Source organism: Streptopelia decaocto, assembly GCF_964273445.1.
Source record: "Streptopelia decaocto genome assembly, chromosome: 19".
Classification (NCBI taxonomy): Eukaryota; Metazoa; Chordata; class Aves; order Columbiformes; family Columbidae; genus Streptopelia; species Streptopelia decaocto.
The window spans coordinates 2,393,016-2,417,297 of record NC_138674.1 but is presented as its reverse complement, the minus strand read 5'-3'; the positions used below and the strand labels follow the sequence as shown (position 1 = coordinate 2,417,297).

Below are 24,282 nucleotides of genomic sequence, written 5' to 3'. Positions count from 1 at the left end.
GGACATGGGGCAGTGCCAGGCTGAGTTATGGTTGGACTCCATCATCTTGAGGGGCTTTCCAACCAAACCCATTCTGTGATTCTACAACTCGCCGAATCCCCTGGGGACGTGTCCGACCCCGAGTAGACGCTCCAGCCACCGCTCCTTTCCCCGCCCGCCCCTGCGCAGCCGCTTCACCGCCGGTGAGGAGCCCGCGGGCTCCGCGTCGGGCCCGCTCCGGGGAGGCGCTTCCGCCTCGGCGGCGAGCGGCGCCCCGCCCTCTTCCGGCGCGCGCGGTCACGTGGGCGGGCTCGGCGCTCGGCCCGCCTGGCCGGCTCGGGGCTCGGCTGGCTCAGTCTGGCGCGAGCGGCCGAGCGGCCCGGAGCGGCGCGGCGGGAGCGGCGGGGGCGCTCGGGCCCGGGCGGCGGCGGAAGGCGGAGCGGGGGGGGCCCGAGAGGGCGCGGCGGAGCCTGGCGGCGGCGGAGCGGCCTGGGGGCTCCCCCCGGCGTGCGCGGGCCGAGCGGGCCGGGCCGGCGGCCGCGGCGGGGCTATGATGCGCCCGCTGTGGGGCTCCGCACCCCCGTGTGTCCCCCAGGCAGGTCCGGCCCGCGGCTGAGAACCCCCCACCGGCGGTGAGTGCGGGCCCGGCGGGCTGCGGGGGGGTCGGCGCGGCCCGGTGGGCTCGGGAAGCCTCGGCGGCCGCGCGGCGGAGGCCCGGCCCCCCGCTCCGGGCGGGGGCGGCGCTGCGGGCCGGGCCGCGGGGCGGGGAAGGCCCGGGCTGGCGGGGCCGTTCGGCCGCGGCGGAGATGGCAACGGCACCGGGCCGGGCTGGCGGCGCCGGGCGCGGGCCGCGCTGTGTGGGAGCGCCGGGCGCTGCCCCGGGTGCGCTGTGCCCGGGAGAAGTTTGACTTTTGTGGTAGATTTCCCGTGGATTCTGTTTTTACGTTGGAGCGGGGAGAGGCCGGGATGGGGTGAGGAGAAAGGGATCTTAATTTTCTCAGCGTCCTCCCACTTCCGCGCTGTTTTCCTCTCTTCGGTGCTGTTTTCCCCTTTTGCGCTGGGATTTCTGTAGCCTTTAGAAAGCTGGATAAAGACCTGTCTGCTCCTGATGCTGCAGGCGGTGAGTGGAAGTGCAGTATTTCCACTGGGGAGCCTCATTCTCTGCGTGCCCTTAGGATCAGCAGGTCAGAAGGTTGCCTTGCAAGGTGGCAGGCCCCATACAGTGCTTAGAAAAATGCTTTTAATTCTGTTTCTTGTTCCGGCCCAACCTGCTGCCCCTCAGCAGTCCTAATGAGTTCTCTCCCTTTCCAGGTATGGCCTCACAGCTGCAGGTGTTCTCCCCTCCGTCAGTATCCTCGAGTGCCTTCTGCAGTGCCAAGAAACTGAAAGTGGAGCCCTCTGTCTGGGATGTTTCAGGACAGAGCAGCAGTGAAAAGTATTACACCCACAGCAAAAACCTCCCAGCAGCTCAAGGGCAAGCCAGCTCCTCTCATCAGGTAGCCAACTTCAGCATCCCCGCGTACGATCAGAACCTCCTTCTCCCCGCTCCCTCGGTCGAGCACATTGTGGTCACGGCAGCCGACAGCACGGGCAGCAGCGCAACCGCGTCCTTCCAGAACAGCCAAACCCTCACTCACAGGAGCAACGTTTCTTTACTGGAACCCTACCAAAAATGTGGATTAAAAAGGAAAAGTGAAGAGGTCGACAGCAACGGTAGTGTGCAGATAATTGAGGAACATCCACCTCTCATGCTGCAAAACAGACCTGCGGTGGGTGCTGCGGCCACAACCACCACGGTAACCACTAAAAGCAGCAGTTCCAGTGGTGAAGGGGATTATCAGCTGGTCCAGCATGAGATCCTGTGCTCTATGACAAACAGCTATGAGGTCCTGGAATTCCTGGGCCGAGGGACGTTTGGGCAGGTGGCGAAATGCTGGAAACGTAGCACGAAGGAGATTGTAGCCATCAAAATCCTGAAGAACCATCCTTCCTATGCTAGGCAGGGCCAGATAGAGGTGAGCATCCTCTCTCGCTTGAGCAGTGAGAATGCTGACGAATATAACTTTGTTCGCTCCTACGAGTGCTTTCAACACAAGAATCATACATGCCTTGTATTTGAGATGCTAGAACAGAACTTGTATGATTTCTTAAAGCAAAATAAGTTCAGTCCTTTGCCCCTGAAATACATCCGGCCGATTCTGCAGCAAGTGGCCACTGCCTTGATGAAGCTGAAGAGCTTGGGGCTCATACACGCCGATTTGAAACCAGAAAACATCATGTTGGTGGATCCCGCGCGCCAGCCCTACCGAGTGAAGGTGATCGACTTCGGTTCAGCCAGCCATGTGTCCAAGGCCGTGTGCTCCACGTACCTGCAGTCACGCTATTACAGGTAAGTGCTGACATGATGCTCCCTTCCGTGTGCTGCATGAGCAAAGTAAAGCTGATCCTGATGGGGTACTGGGATTTTCCTCCATAAATACTTAACTCTTCTTCCAGTAGCTTTAATCCCAGTGAGAAGGGGGAGGAAATGATCAGGCTGTCCCCTGTTCTGCACCATCTCTGGAGATTTCTACTGAAAATGGTATATAAATAAAACTTCTGCTTTGCAAGTGTGACGTAGTATGCAGTCCAATACCTTCCTCTTACCCCTAATTAGTGCAGTAAGTTGATTTTACCCTGTCGCCAGTTTGTGACAGAGCAAACGGCAAAGCAGTACGCTACTAGTATAATAAGTGGCGCATTTGGGGTTTTTTGCCCTGATCTGAAACTAGTCCATTCACTGTGGTCATTTAGAAGGGGGACAAGCTAAAGGGATGCCAGTTTCTTTTTATCCTGTTTCTTGTGCTTCCGCCTTTGTCTGAACCCACTTCAGGAGCACATGACTTCCTGTGTCAACCCTTGATAAGTCGCGCTTCCATGGGACCTGTCGCTCTTTTAAAACGGCGACGAGGGAGATCTCTGCTTCCCTTAGCAAAGTCTAGAAAAGGCTTCTACCCTGCTCCTCTTGAAGAATTAAACTATGGGCAAAAATGGTAAAACTCAGGAACTGTGTAGATAAAGCAAAATGTGGGTTTTCCTTCAATTCTTCCTCCAGCTTGGTTCTGTTAATTGTGTGTGTTTCAATATAAGTAGCAGTAGACGTCAGTAAATTGATTCAGAAAGAACTGCTGGCATCAAAGGGACATGAAAAGGTCTGCGCTGCGTTGTCAGGGTGGCTTTCAGTGGAACGTGAGCTCACTTGACGCAAAACTTAACTACTATCTAGTCCTTCCAGCCGAGACGAGCCAGAGGACTCGAGACACTCCACCCTGTGTCTCTGCCCTGTTTGATGTCTTTCCTGTCCTCCTAGCTCAGTTTAAAGCCCTGTCTTATTGTGGCCTGGTTCTGTTCATCCCTCACGTTCCCTGTATTCTTGCCCCCTTTGTTTTGTTTTTAGTTTTTCCTCCCTCCAACACTGAGGACCAGATTTCTGTGACATTTCTTCCATGTGATAGAGACTTTTCTTAATCCATTCCTCATGATCTTCATTCAGCCTGTTGGCCCTGATCTTTTCCAGTTCTAAACTATTGCTATATTTTGTAACGCAGTTGTCTTCTGTGTGCCATGGCTCTGTTACAATGCTCACTGTCTAAAATGCATTATCCGTTGTTGTCGCTTTGCAAGAGGTGACCACTGATCAAGAATCTGCTCTATCTGACTTGCAACACATGTGAGCAAAGCAGTTTGGAGAGGCACATAGTGCTTTCCAGCTTCTGATATCGTAAAAAACAGGTTCGCTGAGGCAAAAAGCAGCAAGGGATGATAAATATCTTAAAGGGGCTGCTGGGAATGAAGTGTGTGAACTCCAGGCCTGTTGTGCCTCCCTGATGAGGGGTGACTGACGCTGCCAGAAGGGCAAATAACCTGAGATTAGATGGTGTTTAAGACTGTCTGCTTGACTGAAGTTAAGAATGCTGTGATGTGGAAAGCTAATATTTAGAGATATGTAATTAGTTTAATGGTGATGATTACTAAAATCCATAATCTAGGAATTTATGGAGATGGCATAGAAACCAGCTTATTGTGGGAGAACCGGATTGCTTTAACCATGTTCACATCAAACTAGTGTTCGGGTGAGTTCTAAGCTGGAATTTTTTTCAATGCTGTGCTTAATAAAACAGTATAGACCGAGTCTTCATTTGGATCTGTCAGCCATTAAAAATAAACTTCCTGTTCTGTGTTCACTTTTTTGTCCTCCATACCTGTTACTGGCGCTTGTGTAACGTCTGTCTCCTGTAGAGACATCTAAACCAGCCAAACTCAGGTACTGTAAGGTGAATTTTCATATATATATATATATATACACACCCTAGAAGAAAAAGCCTTCATACTTGTAAGCAGTGACCAGTTTCTGTGCCAGTCCTGAGATCTCTTAGCAGTAATTCTCAACCTGAAAACCAGAATAGATGCTCGTTATAATACACCAGGTCTGGAAGGGTATGGCTGCTTTTGCTGTCCCCGGGGAGGATAAAGGATGGATGGGAGCAGACAGCTGGCAGAAATGAAACATCCCTGGGAAGCCTGATCTCCCTGCTGTTCCGAGAGTGAGATTCACTCATGTCCTGTGTTATGTGTCAGTCTGGCCATCACGCGAGTCTTATTCAGATCCCGGCATCCTGATGTTCCCTGTGGGTCGGTGTAAAGGCACCTGGCAAACTGGAGCTCCTGAGCTGAAGGATTTGGGCTGTGAAAAGGCGACACTGGGTGTTGAGGGAGCTCAGGGTGCAATGGTATCTGTTTCTTACATCCTTGTTGGGCTACATGACCTACTTCTGTCCCAGTCCTGCTGGCCTGGAAGCCGCAGTGCGTGCTGCCAAATCTCGCCCTCTGCTCGCTAATCCAGCTCTGAGCGGCGATCACGTTGTTCACCGCATTGCTATTTGCAGTTGTACAAGCTTCGTGTTACCGTCGTGCTTCACAAGACAGGGCTGAAGACCCGTGTGTAAACATGGTCTGTTTTGAAATGCTGAAAGTGAGTCCCGGATTTTTCCGCTGCTGCTGTGAATCCTCTCTCTTCTGAGAGTGCCTGAGTGTATTTGCCAACTTTGGAAGTCAGAGTTTGGCAAGCGTGTATGCAAAGAAAGAATGTTGTTGATTTCTATTTCAAAGAGCTTAAGATCGTCAAATCACTTCAGTGCCTGACAGCCCGGCTATGGAAGTGACCTCTGCCTGTTGTTCTGTTTCAACCGACATCTCATGAGGCCACCAACTGTGGTGGTGCAAAAGGACATGAGAGAGATTGGGATTTACCATCTCTGTCCTGCAATGAGAATGAAATCAGGTGGCTTGTGAGGTCATTTATTCAGTTTTAGGGGCTCAGTTCCTAGAGCTCAGCCTGCTATCACTTTGGTATTGAGGTTTCAGGATATGTAAGTCTAGTCCAGCATGTTGGTAAAGACTAACAAACTACCACATCCAGCCTTTGTTGCCACTAATCTCTCTTTCCGTTGGAATTGATGGGATTTTTTTTAATGCACTTGTGAAGGATTAACATGCTTTGCTTATTCCACAAGTTTGTTTGCTGGTCCAAACCAAGGCAACTCATGCATGCAGCACTCCATGTGCCAGGTTTGGGTCCTATCTGAATTGGAATATTCCTGCAGAAGTAGGATAATCTAAAGGATAATACAGTGTGTTGCTGATGTCTAGTAGATTTATATGGGGTTCTTAAACCCTGTGTGAATGGCTGCATCGTACCCGCTCTGCTTGTGAAGACCAAGGTACTACAGAAATGGATTCGTCTGGTTTGCACCTCTTAGATAATTGGATGTGTTCTATCAGAGTTCTTTAAATGTTTAGCAGGACATTCAGCATTCGAATAGCAGATACTTACTGTATTTGCACAATCATTTTTTATTTTCATGTATGCGAAACAATTCCAAAGTCGATTGCTGCCAGGGATAGACGAACAACAAGGTAGAGACAGATAAATGTCATGTAGAGCAGGCGTCAGAATGTCTTAGCTTAAATGATCTATTATTTAGATTACTAAAGGTATATGATTGTTCTGGTTTTGGGGGGGCTCAGACATACCAGAAGAACCTCCATGCTTTAAACCTGACCAACAGAGGGTAGATATGAACTCACTGCAGGAAGCAGCTGGTTCAGGTCTCTTATGTTTTTTGGTAGATCTTGTGCTTTCTCAGGGACACCGTGATGAGTACATTTGTTTTGGAGACTGCCTCATGGTAACTGTGTAGTCACCTAGAACAAAAGCTGTATCTGTGTCACGACAACACTAAGGGTGATTAATTGGAGAGTCAGTGCCTTGTACAAACGTTTGAGAGGTACATTCAAGCTGAACAGTTGAGGTAGGTGTCATATCTATTGACACCTGTACATTATGCAAGCCCAATATTCTAGAATTCTGCAGAAAGACCAGAACTGGTTTCAGAGCCTTTTTTAACAACAGAAATATATCCACATTGCAACACAAGAAATTTAATGCAAGCCATGGGGTGTGTTATCTCGGTCACAACCAGAAAATAGGTAACCTGGAGTTCAGGACTTATCTGTCTTCGTTTGCACTTGCGTTAGTTACACGTGAAGAAGATCAAGGTTTTGTGTTTCCTGTACTTTCCAGAGTAAATTCCCACACCAGCTCACGCGGTTTTTGCAGCTCTTGGGTTTTGTGCTGTATGCAAATGTGTGACCAGAACTCGGCCTGACAGAACGTCAGCAGTTGGTTTCAGAGCTCCGCGTAGGTGAAGAGTTGTACTAAAACATCCTTTTGTGTTATGAGTCAATCCCAGGCACAAATCTCCCTGAAATTCCAACCTGTTGCAGAAGCAAATCCTCCCTGGAGTCTGAGGTTTTTTCATCACCTTCTTGTCAAGGCCAGGCAGGTAGAGTTTGCATTAGGTGTGGTTCAGAAACCTGTAACACAACCTTGCAGAGCAGTCACAATTGCCAACTGTGTTCTGTCCATCCGTTTCAAACCCAAAACTCTCCAAGCAAACCCTGGGTGAAAAGCCACTGCTAGAAACCGAGCAGCTCTCTGAAGAGCTCCTTTTTCTGGCTCTGCAGATGTGCTTCTTTTCCACATGAAAACGGGCAACCTTCTGCAGCTGGTCACCTGGGATCTTGACACCTTCCTCCAGAAAAGTCTGAGCCCCGTTTGCTATCATTTTCTTCCGAATTCTCTTAGGGCAGGTTGTGTGCTATCTCAGGGCTGCTTCACACCATACGTACTGTCAGGTGTAATTACACTGCTTGCTGAAGGAGTAGCTTCATACCCCAATTGCATAAAGGCCACCTAGGAGTTGGGGGGCACCACAGCGATAAAATGTGCCACTAACTTAAAAAAGTTGGGATTTTTTAGGCCACTTGAAGAAATATTTCCTCCTTTCAGGTGAATCAGCTTGCCACAGTTTACCTGTGCTTGGGGTGGTTTACAGGAAAGAACAGAGATTTAAAATTTGTTTTCTATTTTTCCACCAGAGCTCCCGAAATTATTCTGGGTTTACCGTTCTGCGAAGCTATAGACATGTGGTCGCTGGGCTGTGTGATCGCGGAGCTGTTTCTGGGCTGGCCGCTGTATCCGGGAGCGTCTGAGTACGACCAGGTGAGAAAAGGAAATCGCAACAATCGGCGTCCGGACCCTCCATCAAATTTCATCTTGTATCAATCATCTGTCATCTTCAGTTCATTTTCTGTGGTGTTCCCATTGCCTGTCTCTCTCTGTTGTACAGGAGAGCATGAAGTTCCATGTGTTTTGAGTTGAATGTAGTCACTCAATATATAGAGTTAATTTACAGTTAACCCCCTGGCTTCCAAACCTTAAAGCTGTTGAAATGCCTTCCTTTCAAAACACAAGTGAGGTGTGTGTCCTGGCTTGAGACGCCCTCTGTAATTTCACCATGAGGGCAGTTTTTCCGTGTGGAGGCAGAGCAAGCCCATCATTCCTGCCCTGTTAATACCCACAGCAGCCCTCATGTTTCATGCAAAGTGTGGGTTCCAAACCGTCTCTGGAATACAAGGGCAAGAGCCTGAAAAGGCATCTTGAACTAATTAGTCCTTACTGTGGATACTTAGCATTATTACCTGTGCTAGCCAGCTGCCTATAAATGGGCAAAAAGTCTATACAAGAATTTTATTTGAGGATGACTCGTCCAGTGCGGTTTTTATGCTGTTAGCTTGTTACAATGTGTAGTTTTCCTTATGTGATAAAATATATGAAAACTTACTAAGTTTGAAAACTTACTTGTGTTAGATCTTCCCAGGGCTGTAAATTTCCAAACGAAACACGGTGGTACCTTACTGAGCAGCATGAGTTAGGAAATAACTGAGGTACGCGGTGGTTTCCTTGCACGCTGAGTTTTGTGTAATTCTGAGAACCTTATCTAGTCGTGGAGGTGGGTGGAGGTGCTTTTTCCATTGCTTAACAGATAGGATATTGCAGTCCTTTGTGAGGCAGCAGGAGGTGTGACTCCATGTGCTTGATTTTGATATCTCAATTGCCCTTGAAAAATAGGGATGACTTGCTTTTGTGTGTTCTGAGATTCTACAGCAGCAACTGAAAGCTCAGCTACAACTTAGGAGAGGGGAGAGTCATGACAACGGCAATGGCACATTTCTCACTGACAGCAAATAGCATTAGCAATTGTGCAACATCTGGAATTTTCTTTCCTAGATTCGTTATATTTCACAAACTCAAGGCCTTCCAGCGGAGTATCTTCTCAGTGCGGGAACGAAAACAAGCAGGTTTTTTAACAGAGATCCGAATTTGGGATACCCACTGTGGAGGCTGAAGGTTTGTCTGTCTTTTTAATTCCCAATTCTGTTTTGTTCATTGATGTCTTGATATGAATTTACTCTTAGTTTTAGTGCGATGCAAAAACATCCCGAGTGGAGATTGGATTTGCAATGCCGTTCATATATAGCTGATTTGTGTATTTTGTTTCAGAAACAATACAGACCTCCTGGTGCTCAGCTGACAATAGCAGCTGTGCGTGATAGTACCAGCAAAGAGTGGGTGTTAAAGTAATTGAGATAATGGTTACTTATTATGGCCTGCTCAGTCTTGGTGCAGCATGTCATCTTGTTGTCATCTCCTGACAATACAAAGAGTAAAAGAGGGAGTGTTCCATGGTGGTGTTTGTTAGTTTAACAGAAATATATTTGTGTATTGGCAGAGGACAGGAGAGTATCGGATATATGCTTCATTTGCATTTAAAGCTGGGCAGCAAAAGGAAGGGGATTTTGCCACATTCTTTGTAAAAGAGCTATTTAAAACATTTATAGCCTCGTCCTAAATCAGAAATCATCAGTTCTTCTGGCATTAGCACTACCTAATGAAGCCTTGAAATGAAATCATCCTGTTGTTAATTCGGCTTTGCAATGAGTGATCGTTCTAGTTGAGGAAATGGGAACCCAAGGCTGGTTTGGTTTGGCCTTCTGGCATGTGATTTGTTTTAAAGCAGGCAAAAGACCACCCGGCATGGCTCTTCTCTTGCTGCTTTTTCTTAATCAATATGCGATATCTCTGTTTGTATTACCAAATGCTTTCTTTTCTAGACCCCAGAAGAACATGAGTTGGAGACAGGTATAAAATCAAAAGAAGCTCGGAAATATATATTCAACTGTTTGGATGATATGGCGCAGGTATGTGGGCGTCTCATAACACACAGATAACTATCTCGTTAATTACACACATTATTGGGATCTCTAAAAATGAGTCTCCTATGCTGGAGCAGTCCTCTTCCTTTCAGAACATTGATGTAGGTTTGCGGTGGTGCTAATTTGCATCAGAAATCACCATGTTAAAGACTATCAAAATGTTAATTGTGGAGCTGTTAGAAATTTATTGGGTTTTCTTAGGCCTTGATCCGGTAGATGTGACAAATGTGCTCAGCTGGTTATTGCTAGAAGTAGTCAAGCACCTCCGGATGTGTTTATAGGGTTAGGCCTCTTATTGGACTTTGGAAATATTGACAAGAACGACAGATCGTTCTGTTTTTTCGTTTTGTTTTCAGAGGTAAAATGAAGGAATATGGGAGTGGTTTTAATACCATGAGGCCTTGAATCTCAATTTTCTGTTGCTTTTGTAGCTGTTATCGCTTTACATCTGCACAGAGAATGTAGAATCTTGCCATTCTGATTTGCTGATAATACCAGGCAGTGGAGAATGGAGTCTGGTCGATACCTGTTGAACAGACCAACTTCACGTTGAGATGAGAATTCCATCTGCGAGTCCAACTCTTTCTATAGAATGAGCAAGGGAAAGGGTGTGTTAGCACTCTAGTACCTAAAATTAAGCTGGCTAAGAGACAGAAGTGCTTAATAAATATTTTTTCTTGATGTGAAATTACTGAATTGTTAAGTAGCAGTTGATTTGATGTTTGTGTGAACTGCTCTCATTTTATTTTCAAGGTGAATATGTCTACAGACTTAGAAGGGACTGACATGTTGGCAGAGAAGGCTGACCGAAGGGAATACATTGACTTGTTGAAGAAAATGTTGACAATTGATGCAGATAAGAGAATTACTCCACTGAAGACTTTGAACCATCCGTTTGTCACAATGACACATCTCCTGGATTTCCCACACAGTAACCAGTAGGCTGCCTTAGATTTCTTGGTTTGTTTCAGGAGGGCTCATTGGAAACGCAGAACAGCACTATTCTGCTTTCTGTCAATGCTGTTTTCTGCAGTTTCAGGCTGATCTGAAAATAGCAATGGCATGTGTAAGGAATGGAATGTTCATAGGCTTCCTTTTCATGTTTTAGGACATTCTTTGTTGTTTTGTTTTGTTTTTTTTTTAAAAAAAGAACTTAAACCTAAAGGCGTTTGTATAAAGTTGGGAATCTGTTGTGTCTTTGTGCTGGTTTTACATATCTGATATTTTCCTTCTGTCATTCTGTTTCAGTGTGAAATCTTGCTTTCAGAACATGGAGATTTGCAAGCGAAGAGTTAACATGTATGATACAGTGAATCAGATTAAGAGCCCGTTCACCACTCATGTTGCTCCTAATACAAGCACAAATCTGACCATGAGCTTTAACAACCAGCTCAATACAGTGCACAATCAGGTACAGCATCTGTTATCTGTTTTACACTAATCAAAGAAACCGAGCAGTCTAAGTTTGTGCCTTCAAGCCTAATCGTGTTCTGCAAAATACTGTATTTGAATTACTCGACGGAATTTGTAGTCTTGTCTTGACATCTGATTTTCCAAAACTCAGACCAACGCAGTCTCCTTACTTTACATACTCATGTTTGCCTGTCTGCTCAGCAACATAAGTGAAGTTGGTGCAATCCATAGTTTTCTCCTTTGTTGTTGTATTACCTGAAACCTTCCCCTGGTGTTTCCTGCATATCATAATACTGATGGTTCCTCTTGTTTGTTTTATAACAAGTAGGAGTGATAAATTTGATTTATTGTTGTGTTTTTTTCCCCCTAGGCCAGTGTTTTGGCTTCCAATTCTACTGCTGCTGCTACTCTTTCGCTGGCAAACTCGGATGTCTCGCTGCTGAACTACCAGTCTGCCCTGTACCCATCGTCTGCAGCGCCGGTTGCAGGAGTGGCACAGCAGAGCGTTTCCTTGCAGCCCGGAACCACCCAGATCTGCACGCAAACTGACCCGTTCCAGCAAACATTCATCGTTTGTCCCCCTGCTTTTCAAAGTAAGTGGAGAAACCCTTTGTTGTGGCGCTGTGGTTGCAGCTGGGCGGAAGCGAGAAGCTGTAATTTGCAGTAAATTGAGAAAGTGCAGAAGACCACGCTGTGCGTGTCGCAGGGAGCTCTTGCATCAGATGGAAGTGCGGAATGAGGTCAGGCATGTGCAGATGGTTTGGTTCTCTTCCAGGTCATGCTGGAACAGGTGACAGCATCTTACCTGCCCAGGCTGCAGTCTGCATCTGGTTGCTCAACCAGTTTTTCCCCCCAAACTGAACGTACCAGCGTTCCGCAGAAAGCAGTGAGCAGAGCAGCCAGACCTATCTGAAAATAAGAAAGTGTCGTGCTGAGTTTTGTGTGCCAGGAGTTGCAAGCCCTGCTGCAGCCGTGCGGTTTGCCAGCAGCAAATAGTCACAGATTGCGAATCCGTGAGGTCAGCGCAAGCCTGGCTCTGTTCATCCTGTTCCTGCTTCTATCTGGATTGTGCTCGTATGAAGGGTTATATATGAACAGGGAACTGGTAGTGGAAGGTTTAAACTTTGAACTTAGTCTCAAGCAACATAGAATTAGTTGTCTGTGTTATCTGTGTTCCTGAAAACAAGACTATGGACTTCAACGGAGCTCTGGGGGCCTGGTTGTCCATCAGTGCCCTTTGGTGTACCAGAACTGCACAAATATTACTTATTTCAGGTGGTTTTTTATTAGCATGCTTTTGTCAAAGGGAACAGCTTTTCTTTCTTTTCATGTGACCCTGTGTTCTGCCCTGACCTGGTAGGAATTTGATTTTGGAAAGAAACTGAAGAAACTAATGAAGCAGCTTAGCGGTGATGTGTTCTTGTCCTCCGCAGCCGGACTCCAGGCAACTACAAAGCATTCTGGGTTCCCTGTGAGGATGGAGAATGCTGTCCCGATCGTACCACAAGCACCTGCAGCGCAGCCACTGCAGATCCAGTCCGGAGTGCTCACACAGGTAAAACAAATACATTCAATAAAAATCGATAGAGCCAACTGCAACTCCTGCCACCGCCCAGGAGAACCTGGCTGCCCCGCTGGTGCTGGGCTGAGTGCAGGGGCTTCTCCCAACACTCCGAAAGGTTAAATGCAGATTTCAGACAGTGTTTTCTCGTTTTGTTTTGTTTTTCTGGAATATTTGAAGTCTAAACTATTTTATATCACATGCCTCCCTGCTTTTAGGCGTTTGATTTAATAACAGGAGTAAAGATACAGTTTTCAGCTGCTAAAACAGGCTGTGTTGTTTCACGGGTGTGTGCTGCCTTACAGGTAGTGCTGTACATTTTTGCCTACCCTTTAAAAATGTTTTAGAAGAAATCGTTTCTGTGAGAAGCAAGATCCCAGAAAACAGAAGTGGCAACACAGATCACTGATGGTCAGATTTCATCTTCAGATCAACTAAATTATTTCTGAATCCTTCTCCATTAGTTACATTGCTAGTGCGAATTGATGTATAGCCATGATGTATCTATTTATGTTGTTTGCAGCTTGAACAAATGTGATAGCAAAAATCACAAATCGTTGTAAAATATGTTTTAAACATTAGTGATGTGTCATAAATTAAAACTACTTTATATTTCCAAAAACTAATGCTTTAATATATAGAGTGTGTGCAGTGATTCACAGGTTTCATTAACTGAAAAATTGTAATTGCCTTTATAATTAAACACACTTTTATTTATTTGCATAGTTTTAGTTTTTGCTGACACTAACACACACTTTATTAGTTTTACTCTTCAGGCAGCATATTGTGCTTTCCTACTTGTAGAGGAGTGATTTTTAGATTGTTCCGTCCAAATAATTTAGGTGGCATTTGGTGATTGGGTTTGTTTAGCCTAACTACGCAGGTAATGGTGTCCAAAACAAAGCAGAATACACCTGAAGGAGCCCACCTGAACCCAAGCCCTGCTTTTCCTGAGAGTGCAAACTACACACTAAGAATCTAGTTTTAATTAGATGTTTGCTGGACTAATATGTGTCTTGGTAGTTTGATCACAGATAACTTTGCTTTTTCACAATACAAAAGACCCACGGTGCCTTCTGTTAAATCCTGTAGTTTATCTCTTTCCGAGAGCGCTGGCTGTGAATTTGCAGGCGCGATAGTGAGCGCTGCGTCCCGCTCGGGCGCCCTTTGCGTTCCGGGTAGCGCAGCGCACACAGTGTAACTTCTCTCTGGGACCCGGTAGAGTATATCGAGAGCTGCCCACTATTTCATTTTGACCTTTTAACTGTGTCACTGGACAGATCCCCTTCCCAAATTCCCCGTTCCTTGTGTTCCCCTCAGGGAACCGCTTAGAGGAACGCGTCTGGGTGATGGTTTCACCGCATCCATTGCAATCCGGAGTCTGCCAGCGAGGCGAAACCTTTGCTGGCCCTATTTCTGAACCCGCTTGTCCTGCCTCCATACGTTTGTTTCACTCACTGCCTGATCTACATTTCAGGGAAGCTGTACACCACTAATGGTAGCAACTCTTCATCCTCAAGTAGCCACCATCACGCCGCAGTATGCGGTGCCCTTTACTCTGAACTGCGCAGCCGGCCGGCCGGCGCTAGTCGAACAGACGGCTGCAGTACTGGTAATTGCCTCCCTTGATTGTGTTCACTAACTGAGTTTTTTGTTTTAACTTAGACTTGCAGAGGGCATGGAAGCATGTGCCATCTTGTGGCTGTGTTCTTGCTACATCTTAATGTCTTGTTGTTTTCCTCCCCAACATTGCTGAAGCACTGTCTGACTCTGACGTTTAGTGTGGCTCTGTAAAGAATCCAGATCCATTGACTATTACTTTTTGCTAGCCTAGTATTACAAAGCTCTTCTAAGCTATACTGTAGAAGAGTTATAATTGTTCTTGTTCTTCGCTTACTGTCCTACCTTTGCCTTTTGATTGTTGAATACGAAGGAATCAGCCTTTAGCTTGACTCTGCTACAGGAACCTGGATGGCCAGAATTTGAACTACTTGGCAAGTTAGCTACATATTTTGTTTACAACATGTGTAAAGCTGCTTTGCATGTAGAAATGTTTCAGGTCATTAAGCACAGGCTAAAATCTCTAACGACAGCAAATTCTTTAATGTATTGCTTTAGAAGTCGATTTCTCTTAACCTCTGTTGAACATTGACAATAATTTTCTGGCCTTTTGTTATTTATAGCCAATTACAGGTAGCTTCCTTCATCCAGATAAAGATATCGTTCTTCACAGATACTTTCAGTTCATATGTATTTCTTGGTTGAAATTAAAGGTGAGCTCTAGTGTCCAAAATGGCAATAGTTAGTCTTTAGGCTATTTGGACCAATTTTTAAAAAAGATGGGGAAGGGAATGAGTACACTTTTAAGAAGCATAAGTTTTCAAAATTGTCCTCCTCTGTATTCATTTGGCACCTGCATCGGAACAACTTTGTAAGTGCCACAAAGAAGTCATTGTAAAACTCCAGAATCAGATCAGTGAAGCTCCTGAAAACATTGCAGTGCACTGAAGTGCTGGTATCCTCACATGTCTTTCAAAGCACATCCCATTATGTGAACCATGTTGTTTCTTGTGGCTTTAAAGTGGTAGTTTGAGTGTCGTTTTCTTCCAAGAGGGGGAGACCTCTGCTGAAGTGGAATTTGCTCAAGTCATACCTGTACTGAAATTCAAACCTACTCCTTTGGGTTCTCCCGAACCGAGGTGTCTGCTCCGTGTTTCGGAGGGTGGGAAGCAGGAGAGCGGGTTCTCCTGGGTCACGGCTCTGAGCTGAACAGACCCGGAGATGCATCTCCTTTCCTCTTCAATTTGGATTGCTGAAAGGCTGCAATCTAGGCTCACAAAACGGCAAGGGGTGACTGTAGCAGAGCTCGGGACACAAGTGAGTCGTTACCGATGTTTTCAAAAGTGCATTTGGGCTTTTGATTCAACAGGCAAATTCAATTTTCCTGTGTGTGTGCAGTGGACTTGATGTTCAACTCCCCTGTACAGCCGTGGGGGTCAGAGCCAGCTGTCTCCAGACTGTGAGCCTGGGTTCTGAGTTCCTCTGGAGGATTAACCATTTCTGGTTGGATTCTGGGAGCCTTTGGTGTGACTTTGCTCACCTTTAGTGCTTCCGACACTTCTCCCTTGCTGCTTCCCCTGAGTTTGCATTAGCCATTTGCTAAGCTTTGCATATTTTTGTCCTTCCTCTGTCAAAACAGTTCGTCGCTTGGAAGGCCCGATTTCTGCCTCTCATTGGGAATTTATATCTTGCTGTATTAAACTCTCTGCTTTGTCTTGTGCAGGTGTTGGCTTTTGGAAAGACGCATGGTGTGACTTTTAACATATTTCTCTTTTTTTTTTTTTTAATATATATATTATTCTGCTTATGTTGGCAGAGGTTTTAGCAGTTCTCAGCTTTGAAGGCTTCTTGTTTGGAACCAGTATTTGTAATAAGTGGATCTGTTACTTGCAGAAATATTTTATGTAAAACAGCAGGTGTTTATGGTTTTGCAGTTCAAACTGCTACAAAGAGAGCCATATCTTTTCGAAATCATAGAAATATTGTACTGCCATTTTCTTTAATGCATTGTGTCAATTGGGACAGGAACATTAAAAATATGAATGACTTGAAAATATCTTCACATATCTGCCTTGTAACTACGTGTTTCTCAATGTGGCTTTTCTTACATGCTTTAGTTGAGGTGGGGTGAATCCCACCATAGTGACACTGTCTCAGTTCGAGCCCTGTAAGGCAGAAAAAGAGAAAGGACCAAATTGGCTTCGTATTTTGGAATCCTTGGGCAGAGCAGTGTGCGTAAACGTAGATACAGCAACGGTCCTGAACGCTCACGCTGCATCTGGCGGCACAATACCCGCTGCACTCTGCTGTGCGATATCAGCGCGCTTTCCCCAGGTGGTATCTGTGATACCAAAGGGTAGCAAAGCGTCAGGGGAAGCTCGTTCCTCTGCTTTCCTCATTCTCTTACTGTACCGAGACCTTTTGAGAAAGTGCAATGATGTTGCGTTATCTCTGCAAGTTAACAATCTACACCAGTGCATTGATTGCTTGGAACAAATCTCTCTCTTCGCACCGGTAGGAACTGGAATCTAGTGAAGCCGTGTCTGTGTTTGTTGTTTTGCAGCAGGCCTGGCCGGGGGGAACCCAGCAGATTCTCCTTCCTTCCACCTGGCAGCAGCTCCCGGGGGTTGCTTTGCACAACTCTGTTCAGCCAGCGGCTGTGATTCCGGAGACGATCGGCGGCAGCCAACAATTAGCTGACTGGAGGTAGGGATTGTGCACAGGGGCCAGCTGCGCCATCGCAGCACCGCCTGCAGCGCACACAATTCCTCCCTTCCCTTCAAAACCACACAAGGGCTTGGTGCATCTTGCGGTGCCTGCAGCATAGTGAGGGCATTTGGGTCTTTTTTTCTTTCCCTGCTCCAGGAATTCACATTCCCATGGAAATCAGTACAGCACCCTCATGCAACAGCCATCGCTACTGACCAACCACGTGACATTAGCTACAGCGCAGCCTCTGAACGTTGGGGTTGCTCATGTTGTTCGGCAGCAGCAAAGCAGCAACGTGCCAGCCAAGAAGAACAAGCAGCCGGCCCCCAGCGCAGCCAAGTAAGGCTTTTCCTTGCCCTGCCTGGAAAGACTGAGGGGGTGTTTGTGGATGTTGCCTTTATGGTGTGAAAAACCGGTCTTCTGATCACGGAGACATTGCCTGCCTAACTTTTTAAGTTGCGTTTAAAGGTGTCTTGGAAAAAGTCTCTATGCTTCAGTCACTAGTACAAGTCATACTGATATCAGGGGGAGTGCGAGGGATGTGGCTGCCCAAGCGCTTTACTGCACTGTATAAGGGAGGTTTTACACGTTCAGGGTGTGTTGGTGCTGTGGCAACACAAGTGACAGAATCCACATCTGTCTAAGGAGGGTTAGCAGGTTTCTGGCAGTGTTCAGACTCATCAGCCCTGTTCAGAGCATCGCTGGGTGTGCTGGTCCCTCTGGGGTGTGTTCTGGGCTTGCTCTGGTGTGAGTGTGTGCACTGAGGTTCTCCTTGTGTGTGTCACGTTGTTTCTTCATGTATGTGTGCTCTGTTCTTAATGCTGGGGCTGGTTTATCCTGACGTGCTGATGCACAGCTGAATGCTGCTTTGGTTTTCTTTCAGGCCCAGCTCAACTCTGGAGACCGTGCCCTCCCAAGTTTACTCGCTCATTGGGAGCAGCCCCCTGCGCTCCACCTCCTCCTCTTCCAACGTGCTCGTCCCGGTGCAGGAGCAGCACCAGCCCATTGTGATCCCAGACACTCCAAGCCCACCCGTCAGTGTCATCACCATCCGCAGCGACACTGATGAGGAAGAGGACAGCAAATACAAACCTGCCAGGTAGGAAGTTCGTTTAGCAAGCCAGTCCTGAGCTCAGCCCAAGCGTCAAGGAGAGTGGAGAACGCTACGGGCAAAGCCTTGGCTAGGCTTAAAAGCACTGTGTAAGGCAGAAAATTCTGCATCATGTTGGTTGTGCTGTTTGTGCCTCTAGTTAATCAGAACTTCATATGACAAGGAGGGAAGGTGTGAGATTCCAGAGGGAGACCTCTTGTGTCTTGTGGTATAAGCTAGAATGTTCCTCATTTGTGGGTTTTTTTTGTGTTTTTGTTTCCCTGCAGTTTGGGCATGAAGCAGAGATCCAATGTCATCAGCTACGTGACTGTTAACGACTCCCCTGATTCCGACTCCTCCCTGAACAGCCCCTACACCACAGACCCCCTTTCCTCTCTCAGGAGTACGGGCAGTGCCCTGGAGCAGAGCAGAGGAGCAGCTGACAGCTCCAGCTCTCGGACCATCATCGTGCCGCCGCTGAAAACACAGCTCAATGACTGCATCGTCGCTACCCAGGCTTCAGGTAGGTGTGCTGTCCCAGGCTGCTGTGCTCAGGGGTTTTTGCCAAGGCTCAGGTGCTGTCTTATCCCTGACAGTTTCAGACTCTGCGTTGGGTCTTCAGCAGCTTTTGTTTTCACAGCTGCTGTTCTGAGAGTGCAAGTCTTGCTCTGCTTTCAGTTTCATTGATAGATTTACCTTTTGTATATGTTTGGCTCCATTTAGAAAGATCTGTAAAAATCCCCAATGATTTCTTGTAAAATCAGATTTTAAATCGTGATTGAAGAAAAGGCTCTATTGTGGAAATACTCCGTGTGTGTTCTTTGCTTACCTAAGCTGGTTGTCACAGTGTGTGAAAGGGAAGAAGGGACTAAAGTTTTGACATCTTCCAGGCATCCTGAGCAGCACCAGTAAGACCAAACCAGTGGCCTCTGTGAGTGGGCAGTCGTCAGGATGCTGCATCACGCCGACTGGGTACCGCTCGCACCGCGTGGTGACCAATGGTGTGCAGCCCCTCAATCTCAGCCAGGTGAGCCACTGACCTTATCTGCATCTTCGAGGAGCGGCTGAGGGACCTGGGGGTTCAGCTGGAGAACAGGAGCTGAGGGGAGACCTTCTGAGCTCTGAACTGCCTGAAAGGAGCTTGGAGCCAGGGGGGGTCGGGCTCTGCTCCCCAGGAACAAGCGCCAGGAGCAGAGGAAACGGCCTCAAGTTGCGCCAGGGGAGGTTGAGTTTGGATGTGGGGAACAATTTCTTCCCCAAAGGGCTGTGGGGCATTGGAACAGGCTGCCCAGGGCAGTGCTGGAGTCACCATCCCTGGAGGGTTGGACTGACGGAGATGAGGTTCTCAGGACATGGGGCAGTGCCAGGGCTGGGGAACAGTTGGTCTCCATGATCTTGAGGGGCTTTTCCAGCCAAAATGATTCTGTGATTCTATTCTCTCTGCAGAACCAGCAAACGACAGTGCTGGCCTCACAGGAGAGAAGTGGAAACGCCGTCCCCCGTAGGCAGCAGGCTTACGTGGCGCCCCTCACGTCAACTATTTCTCAGGCTCCCTACACGTTTCAGCACAGCAGCCCGGTGCATCCCCACCTGGCCACGGCCAACGCGCACCTCTCCAGCCAGCCCCACATGTACACGTACGCTCCGACCACGGCGGCCACGCTGGGCTCCACCACCTCCATCGCCCACCTCTTCTCCCCTCAGGGCTCCTCGCGACACGCCACGTACGCTGCCCACCCCAGCACGCTCGTCCACCAGGTCCCCGTCAGCGTCGGCCCGAGCCTGCTCACCTCCGCCAACGTCCCGCCTGCCCAGTACCAACACCAGTTTGCTCCCCAGTCCTATATTGGTGCTTCCAGAGGATCTGCTATTTACACTGGATACCCGCTGAGCCCTACGAAGATCAACCAGTACTCGTACTTGTAGTTCCTACTAAAGCACTGTCCTGCTATAGCCCCGAGAGAGCGGAGAAGGATTTCAGGTGAACCTTTGCCTGGTAATGACTGCCCGGTTTTCGTTTCTCCTTGATCTGGTTGTGTGTTGTTCAAAAATGTCTCTAGTGAGTTCAGTCACTAACTGAGCAGCATGCTTTGTTACCAGTACGAGGGTCACTAATTAAGTTTTTAAAGATTTTGATTACTTTTTATAGATGCTTTTAAAAAGTTCATGGTTACGTTTATTTAAAATCGTTCTGTTGTGCTAATCGAAAGGAGAAAGACAATTAGTGTCTGGGAAGACAGATCCTGATGACTTTTTTAACTTGTGTAACTTAAACAAAAAGACTAGCAGATTATATTTTAGCAGCTTGCACAAATCCATGTTGCCACTAAAAAAGTAATGCACGTTTATCTCATTGTGTTGCTGGGGCAGTTTTAAAATCAAGTTTAATACTTTAACTTTTGTTCTCTAATACACTTTGTCTCTAACAAATTGCTGGTTCTGCAAAAGCCATTACATCTCCGTATATGTTACTGGCAACGTCTTTTGTTTACTTCTCTGCTTTGTTTGAGGACTGGTAGAGGTGCTGCCTTGTACCAGCAACGCTGGGTGTTCAGGAGTCCACGTAAGCCTGGGAATCGTTTTTGTTGTGTCTCCATAACACGGCTGAATTTTTTCTTGCATCCATTGCTGAATTCTTCTAGGTTTTCAAACCGCATTCAAGATCTCACTGTGTATCAGAACTCAGCAGCTTTGCCAGGACGCTGCAGTCTTCGGTTGCGAATGAATAGCGCAGCATCGCTCTAAAATTTGGTTTCTGCAGCGTATTAGATGCCGGCCCTATAACGGAGCTGGATTCCTTCACAGAAGCACAGGGCTTTCCTTCGGTCTGTCTGTCTTAATACTTTTCCTCACGTGGTTCATTTAGGAGGGAGTTGAAGTTGAAGTTCAACAAAACATCACTGTATTGATGTGTACAGCTTTTTATACTCTGTGAGCGTATCCTTCTGGATATGTCAACAGCTACTTTAAAGCGCTCTTACTAAGACTTGTATACAGTACGTGCATGTAGGAATCAAAACAAAAATTGACAAAAAAAAAAGGAAAGAAAAAGAAAAAAGGAAAAAAAATCCAGATTTTAAAGTTTATTACTGAATTTAAAACTATTTTAGAAGTTTTGTATTGGTGGTGTTTTAATATTTTACATAAAATGAAATATGTACATATTGATTAGAAAAAATATAACAAGCAAAACTTCCTGCTAACCCCAAACGTTCTGTCTTTGTAATCAAAATGTGTAGTGATTATACTTGAACTCTGTACGTAGTGTTTGTCTAATCCCTGACCGTTCCTGGGGATGGCGTCGATGTATCCTTTGTATTTAAACCAAAATGAATTGATTCATGTCGGAATGTATGTGATATAATGCAATGGTTAGAGCTCATCACTGTAGCACTGGGAGAGGAGTAGAGCTTCGGGCGAGGAGAGGAGACCTTCTGATTTGTTTTGCACAGGTATGTGTGATGAAGAGTTGTTTGGTGTGTCCCCTTATTGTAGTGCCTTAAATGATGCCGTAGTGTGACTAGAGTTTACAGTGAGCTTGCCTTACGAGGGACCAGCAACCCCCGTCGAATTGAAGCAATTCACTCAGCTTATCAAAGCAAGACCCGCAGTTCTGTCGCGTAGGTGCGTTCTTCTCAGTTTTAACGCCGTCATCGAAAAGCTACGTTTTGGGTTTGGTTCGTTTGCGTCGTTCTTTGTTCGGAGTGAAGCGATGTTTCCTTAAAGCTTTTTCCTTCAAATGGCACATGTACTGTTAGATGTCTGTCAGTGCATTTCGGATAAGGTAGTGCTGGGAATGCATTGGAATGTTTAGTCTAATACTGCAGAAGTGATTAAATATGTGCAATCACTTTTTTGGTAGATTAGTATGGTGTTACCTTGCCCCACGTTAATAGCAGACATTTCTTGTAAAATATTGCTAGCTTGGTGATAGAATATTTATACCAAAGAGAGCCTGCTGTAAAGCACATAATACCATTAAAAAGTTTTGTAACGCTACTGCTAGTGTGGAGTTGTTGGGAAGGTTTGTCCGCTGTAGCCCTAGTTAGTGTCCAGAGGAAATACTCACTTTGGGTAATCAGTGCAGCTTATAAAACTATGCTTTGTTTCCTTGGGTCCCTTGTAGCAGGAATTATTTCTCATCTTCAGTACGTAGATTCAAGTATCTTGTCCAAACGGATGATAAACTGGCTTGGGCGATGGTATAACCGCAGCAATAAGAGGTTTGGCGACCTCGAACCGCGGCTGATGTTCCGTCCCCGTGGAAGAGCGGCCGGTTCTCTGACCGGTGCAAAAGTCACTCCTGAAATCCCACGTTATTGAGAGAAGAGCCTGGCCTGAGATGGGTGAACTGTTAAAGGTTTGGCATCTCTTCCAACAGGGCTCAAGGGCTTCGGAACGGGACGGTAGCATTAGCGACGTTGTTGGGTGTATTCTAGTCAGAGCACGTCTGTGGGCGTGCGGACAAGCAGCCGATGGTGCTGTCCCACATCGTTGGTGTAAACGATGCTGTTTGTTGCCGTGGGCGCTTTCTTTTTCTCCATCTTGCGTTGCTTGTGTTCAGTACTTGCCTTGAGATCTCTTGGGTACAGAGTTGTGCCTTTCCATCCAAAGGCAGAACAAGCTCCAATTCCTGTTGCAGGAAAACATTCCCTGTTTCACAAATAGCAAAGTGTTTGCCGTGAAATCCGAATGGAAAAAACCCCAAACCTTTAGCAAAATATGCTAATAATTTTGAGAAGAACTTGCCCGCTTCCCCCCCAAAAGCAGATTGAAGTACCCGCTTAGAGTCCCTATTACTTGGTTAAACCCAATCACACGTATCCACAAAACGCGTCGGCGTCTCTTCCACCGTCCAGGTTTCCAAGTGTTATTGGAACAATGGGGATGAGATGGAAACGACGTGGGCCAAGTGAAGCATTTGCCATTTAAAACAAGTTGTCAATGACCCTGAAACTCCCCTGGGACACTCAGTGTAACCCGAGCGAGCAAACCCACCCGGCAGGGCCGGCTTTCCACTGGGGGGGTTTCTCCCAGTATGTGTTGCACACTTTAAGTCCATTGTAGTCTGCTCTAAGGAGACACATCCCTTCTTTCCATGCATATCCAGCTTCCAAATTCCATTAAAGAATTGACTCCCGGCGTTGTCAGAGCCGCTACACGTATCTTGTAAAGAAATGTGCTGTCTCTGGGTAGAAACCGGAGTCCTCTTGAATTTTTTTAAAGCTACTTTGGGATTCACCTTTTGAGTATTTGACACCCGTGGTCCCATCTGGACTCTGTGTGATTCTTGACCAGTTCAACCAGTTGTTCTCTTACCCGGCGGGTGTTTGCGGAGGCGACTTGCGTTGCATAGCGAGCGATGGGACGCGGCAGCTCAGCCCCGACTCCGCCGTTTCTTTCAGTACACGGAACTAAATTGCTTCTAAATGACAGGATTGGCACAGCCCTGCTTTCTCTTTTTATTTAAACTTCTGAATGGTGCCGCATGTCCACATGGTTGTTTGTTGCTAAACTTTATATAATGTGTGATTTCAGATTCAGCTTGGAATATTATCTATCTCACTACATGTAGCAGTACATTATATGTAATGTTAGTATTTCTGCTTGAATCCTTGATATTGCAATGGAATTCCTACTTTATTAAATGTATTTGATATGCTAGTTACTGTGTAAAATTCAACTTTCTTTTATGGTTGTGCTCTTCCTTTTTACAAGCCGCTAGATACAGGTAGTTTCTGACAATTACTGATCTATGTTTGTATTGCTGATGTACTTAGGGGGTATGTAAAAATCATTTTAACAAAAGAAATAGATATTTAAAAATTTAATACTAACTATATGGGAAAAGGGTCCATTGTGAAAACATAGTTTATCTTTGGATTCAATGTTTGTCTTTGGTTTTACAAAGTAGCTTGTATTTTAAGTATTTTCTACATAATATGGTAAAAATGTAGAACAATTGCAATGCATCAATAAAAAGGGTTAATTTTCTGTACTCTATTCATTGGGTCACTTCATCTATTAAAAGGGATGGGAAAGGGGGTTTGGCACAGCTGGGATTAAATATGAGTTGGTGGTTTGCTGCTGACAGTGGGGCGCAGCGGTGCATTGGGGGCGCAGCGGTGCATTGGGGGGCTCAGCGGTGCATGGGGGGCTCAGCGGTGCATTGGGGGGCTCAGCGGTGCATTGGGGGTTCAGCTGTGCATTGGGGGTTCAGCGGTGCATTGGGGGCTCAGCGGTGCATGGGGGGCTCAGCGGTGCATTGGGGGCTCAGCGGTGCATTGGGGGGCTCAGCGGTGCATTGGGGGCT

The 24,282-nt window shown here is 46.5% G+C and overlaps 1 protein-coding gene across 2 annotated transcripts; it reads left to right on the top strand.

The window, feature by feature from the left end:
- The first annotated feature begins 366 nt into the window (after positions 1-366).
- HIPK1 (homeodomain interacting protein kinase 1) lies at positions 367-23,972 on the top strand. 2 transcript variants are annotated; one of them, XM_082068985.1, is made up of 16 exons: positions 367-611; positions 1,291-2,368; positions 7,459-7,582; positions 8,651-8,770; positions 9,535-9,621; positions 10,390-10,574; positions 10,885-11,047; positions 11,420-11,642; positions 12,483-12,604; positions 14,088-14,222; positions 16,737-16,876; positions 17,036-17,218; positions 17,763-17,978; positions 18,257-18,492; positions 18,860-18,996; positions 19,416-23,972. In XM_082068985.1, the coding sequence occupies exons 2-16, from the start codon at positions 1,293-1,295 to the stop codon at positions 19,893-19,895; spliced, it is 3,627 nt and encodes a 1,208-aa protein (XP_081925111.1). In that variant the 5' UTR covers positions 367-611; positions 1,291-1,292; the 3' UTR covers positions 19,896-23,972. The 2 variants fall into 2 exon arrangements, with proteins under 2 accessions (XP_081925111.1, XP_081925110.1); XM_082068984.1 differs by having other exon boundaries at positions 16,734-16,876.
- The last annotated feature ends 310 nt before the right edge of the window (positions 23,973-24,282 follow it).

Coding starts and splice junctions, on each gene's coding strand:
- HIPK1 (XM_082068984.1), top strand. CDS start 1,293: ATGGCCTCACAGCTGCAGGTGTTCTCCCCTCCGTCAGTATCCTCGAGT. Junction 17,979..18,256: donor AGCAAATACAAACCTGCCAG/GTAGGAAGTTCG, acceptor GTTTCCCTGCAG/TTTGGGCATGAAGCAGAGAT. Junction 18,493..18,859: donor CGTCGCTACCCAGGCTTCAG/GTAGGTGTGCTG, acceptor GACATCTTCCAG/GCATCCTGAGCAGCACCAGT.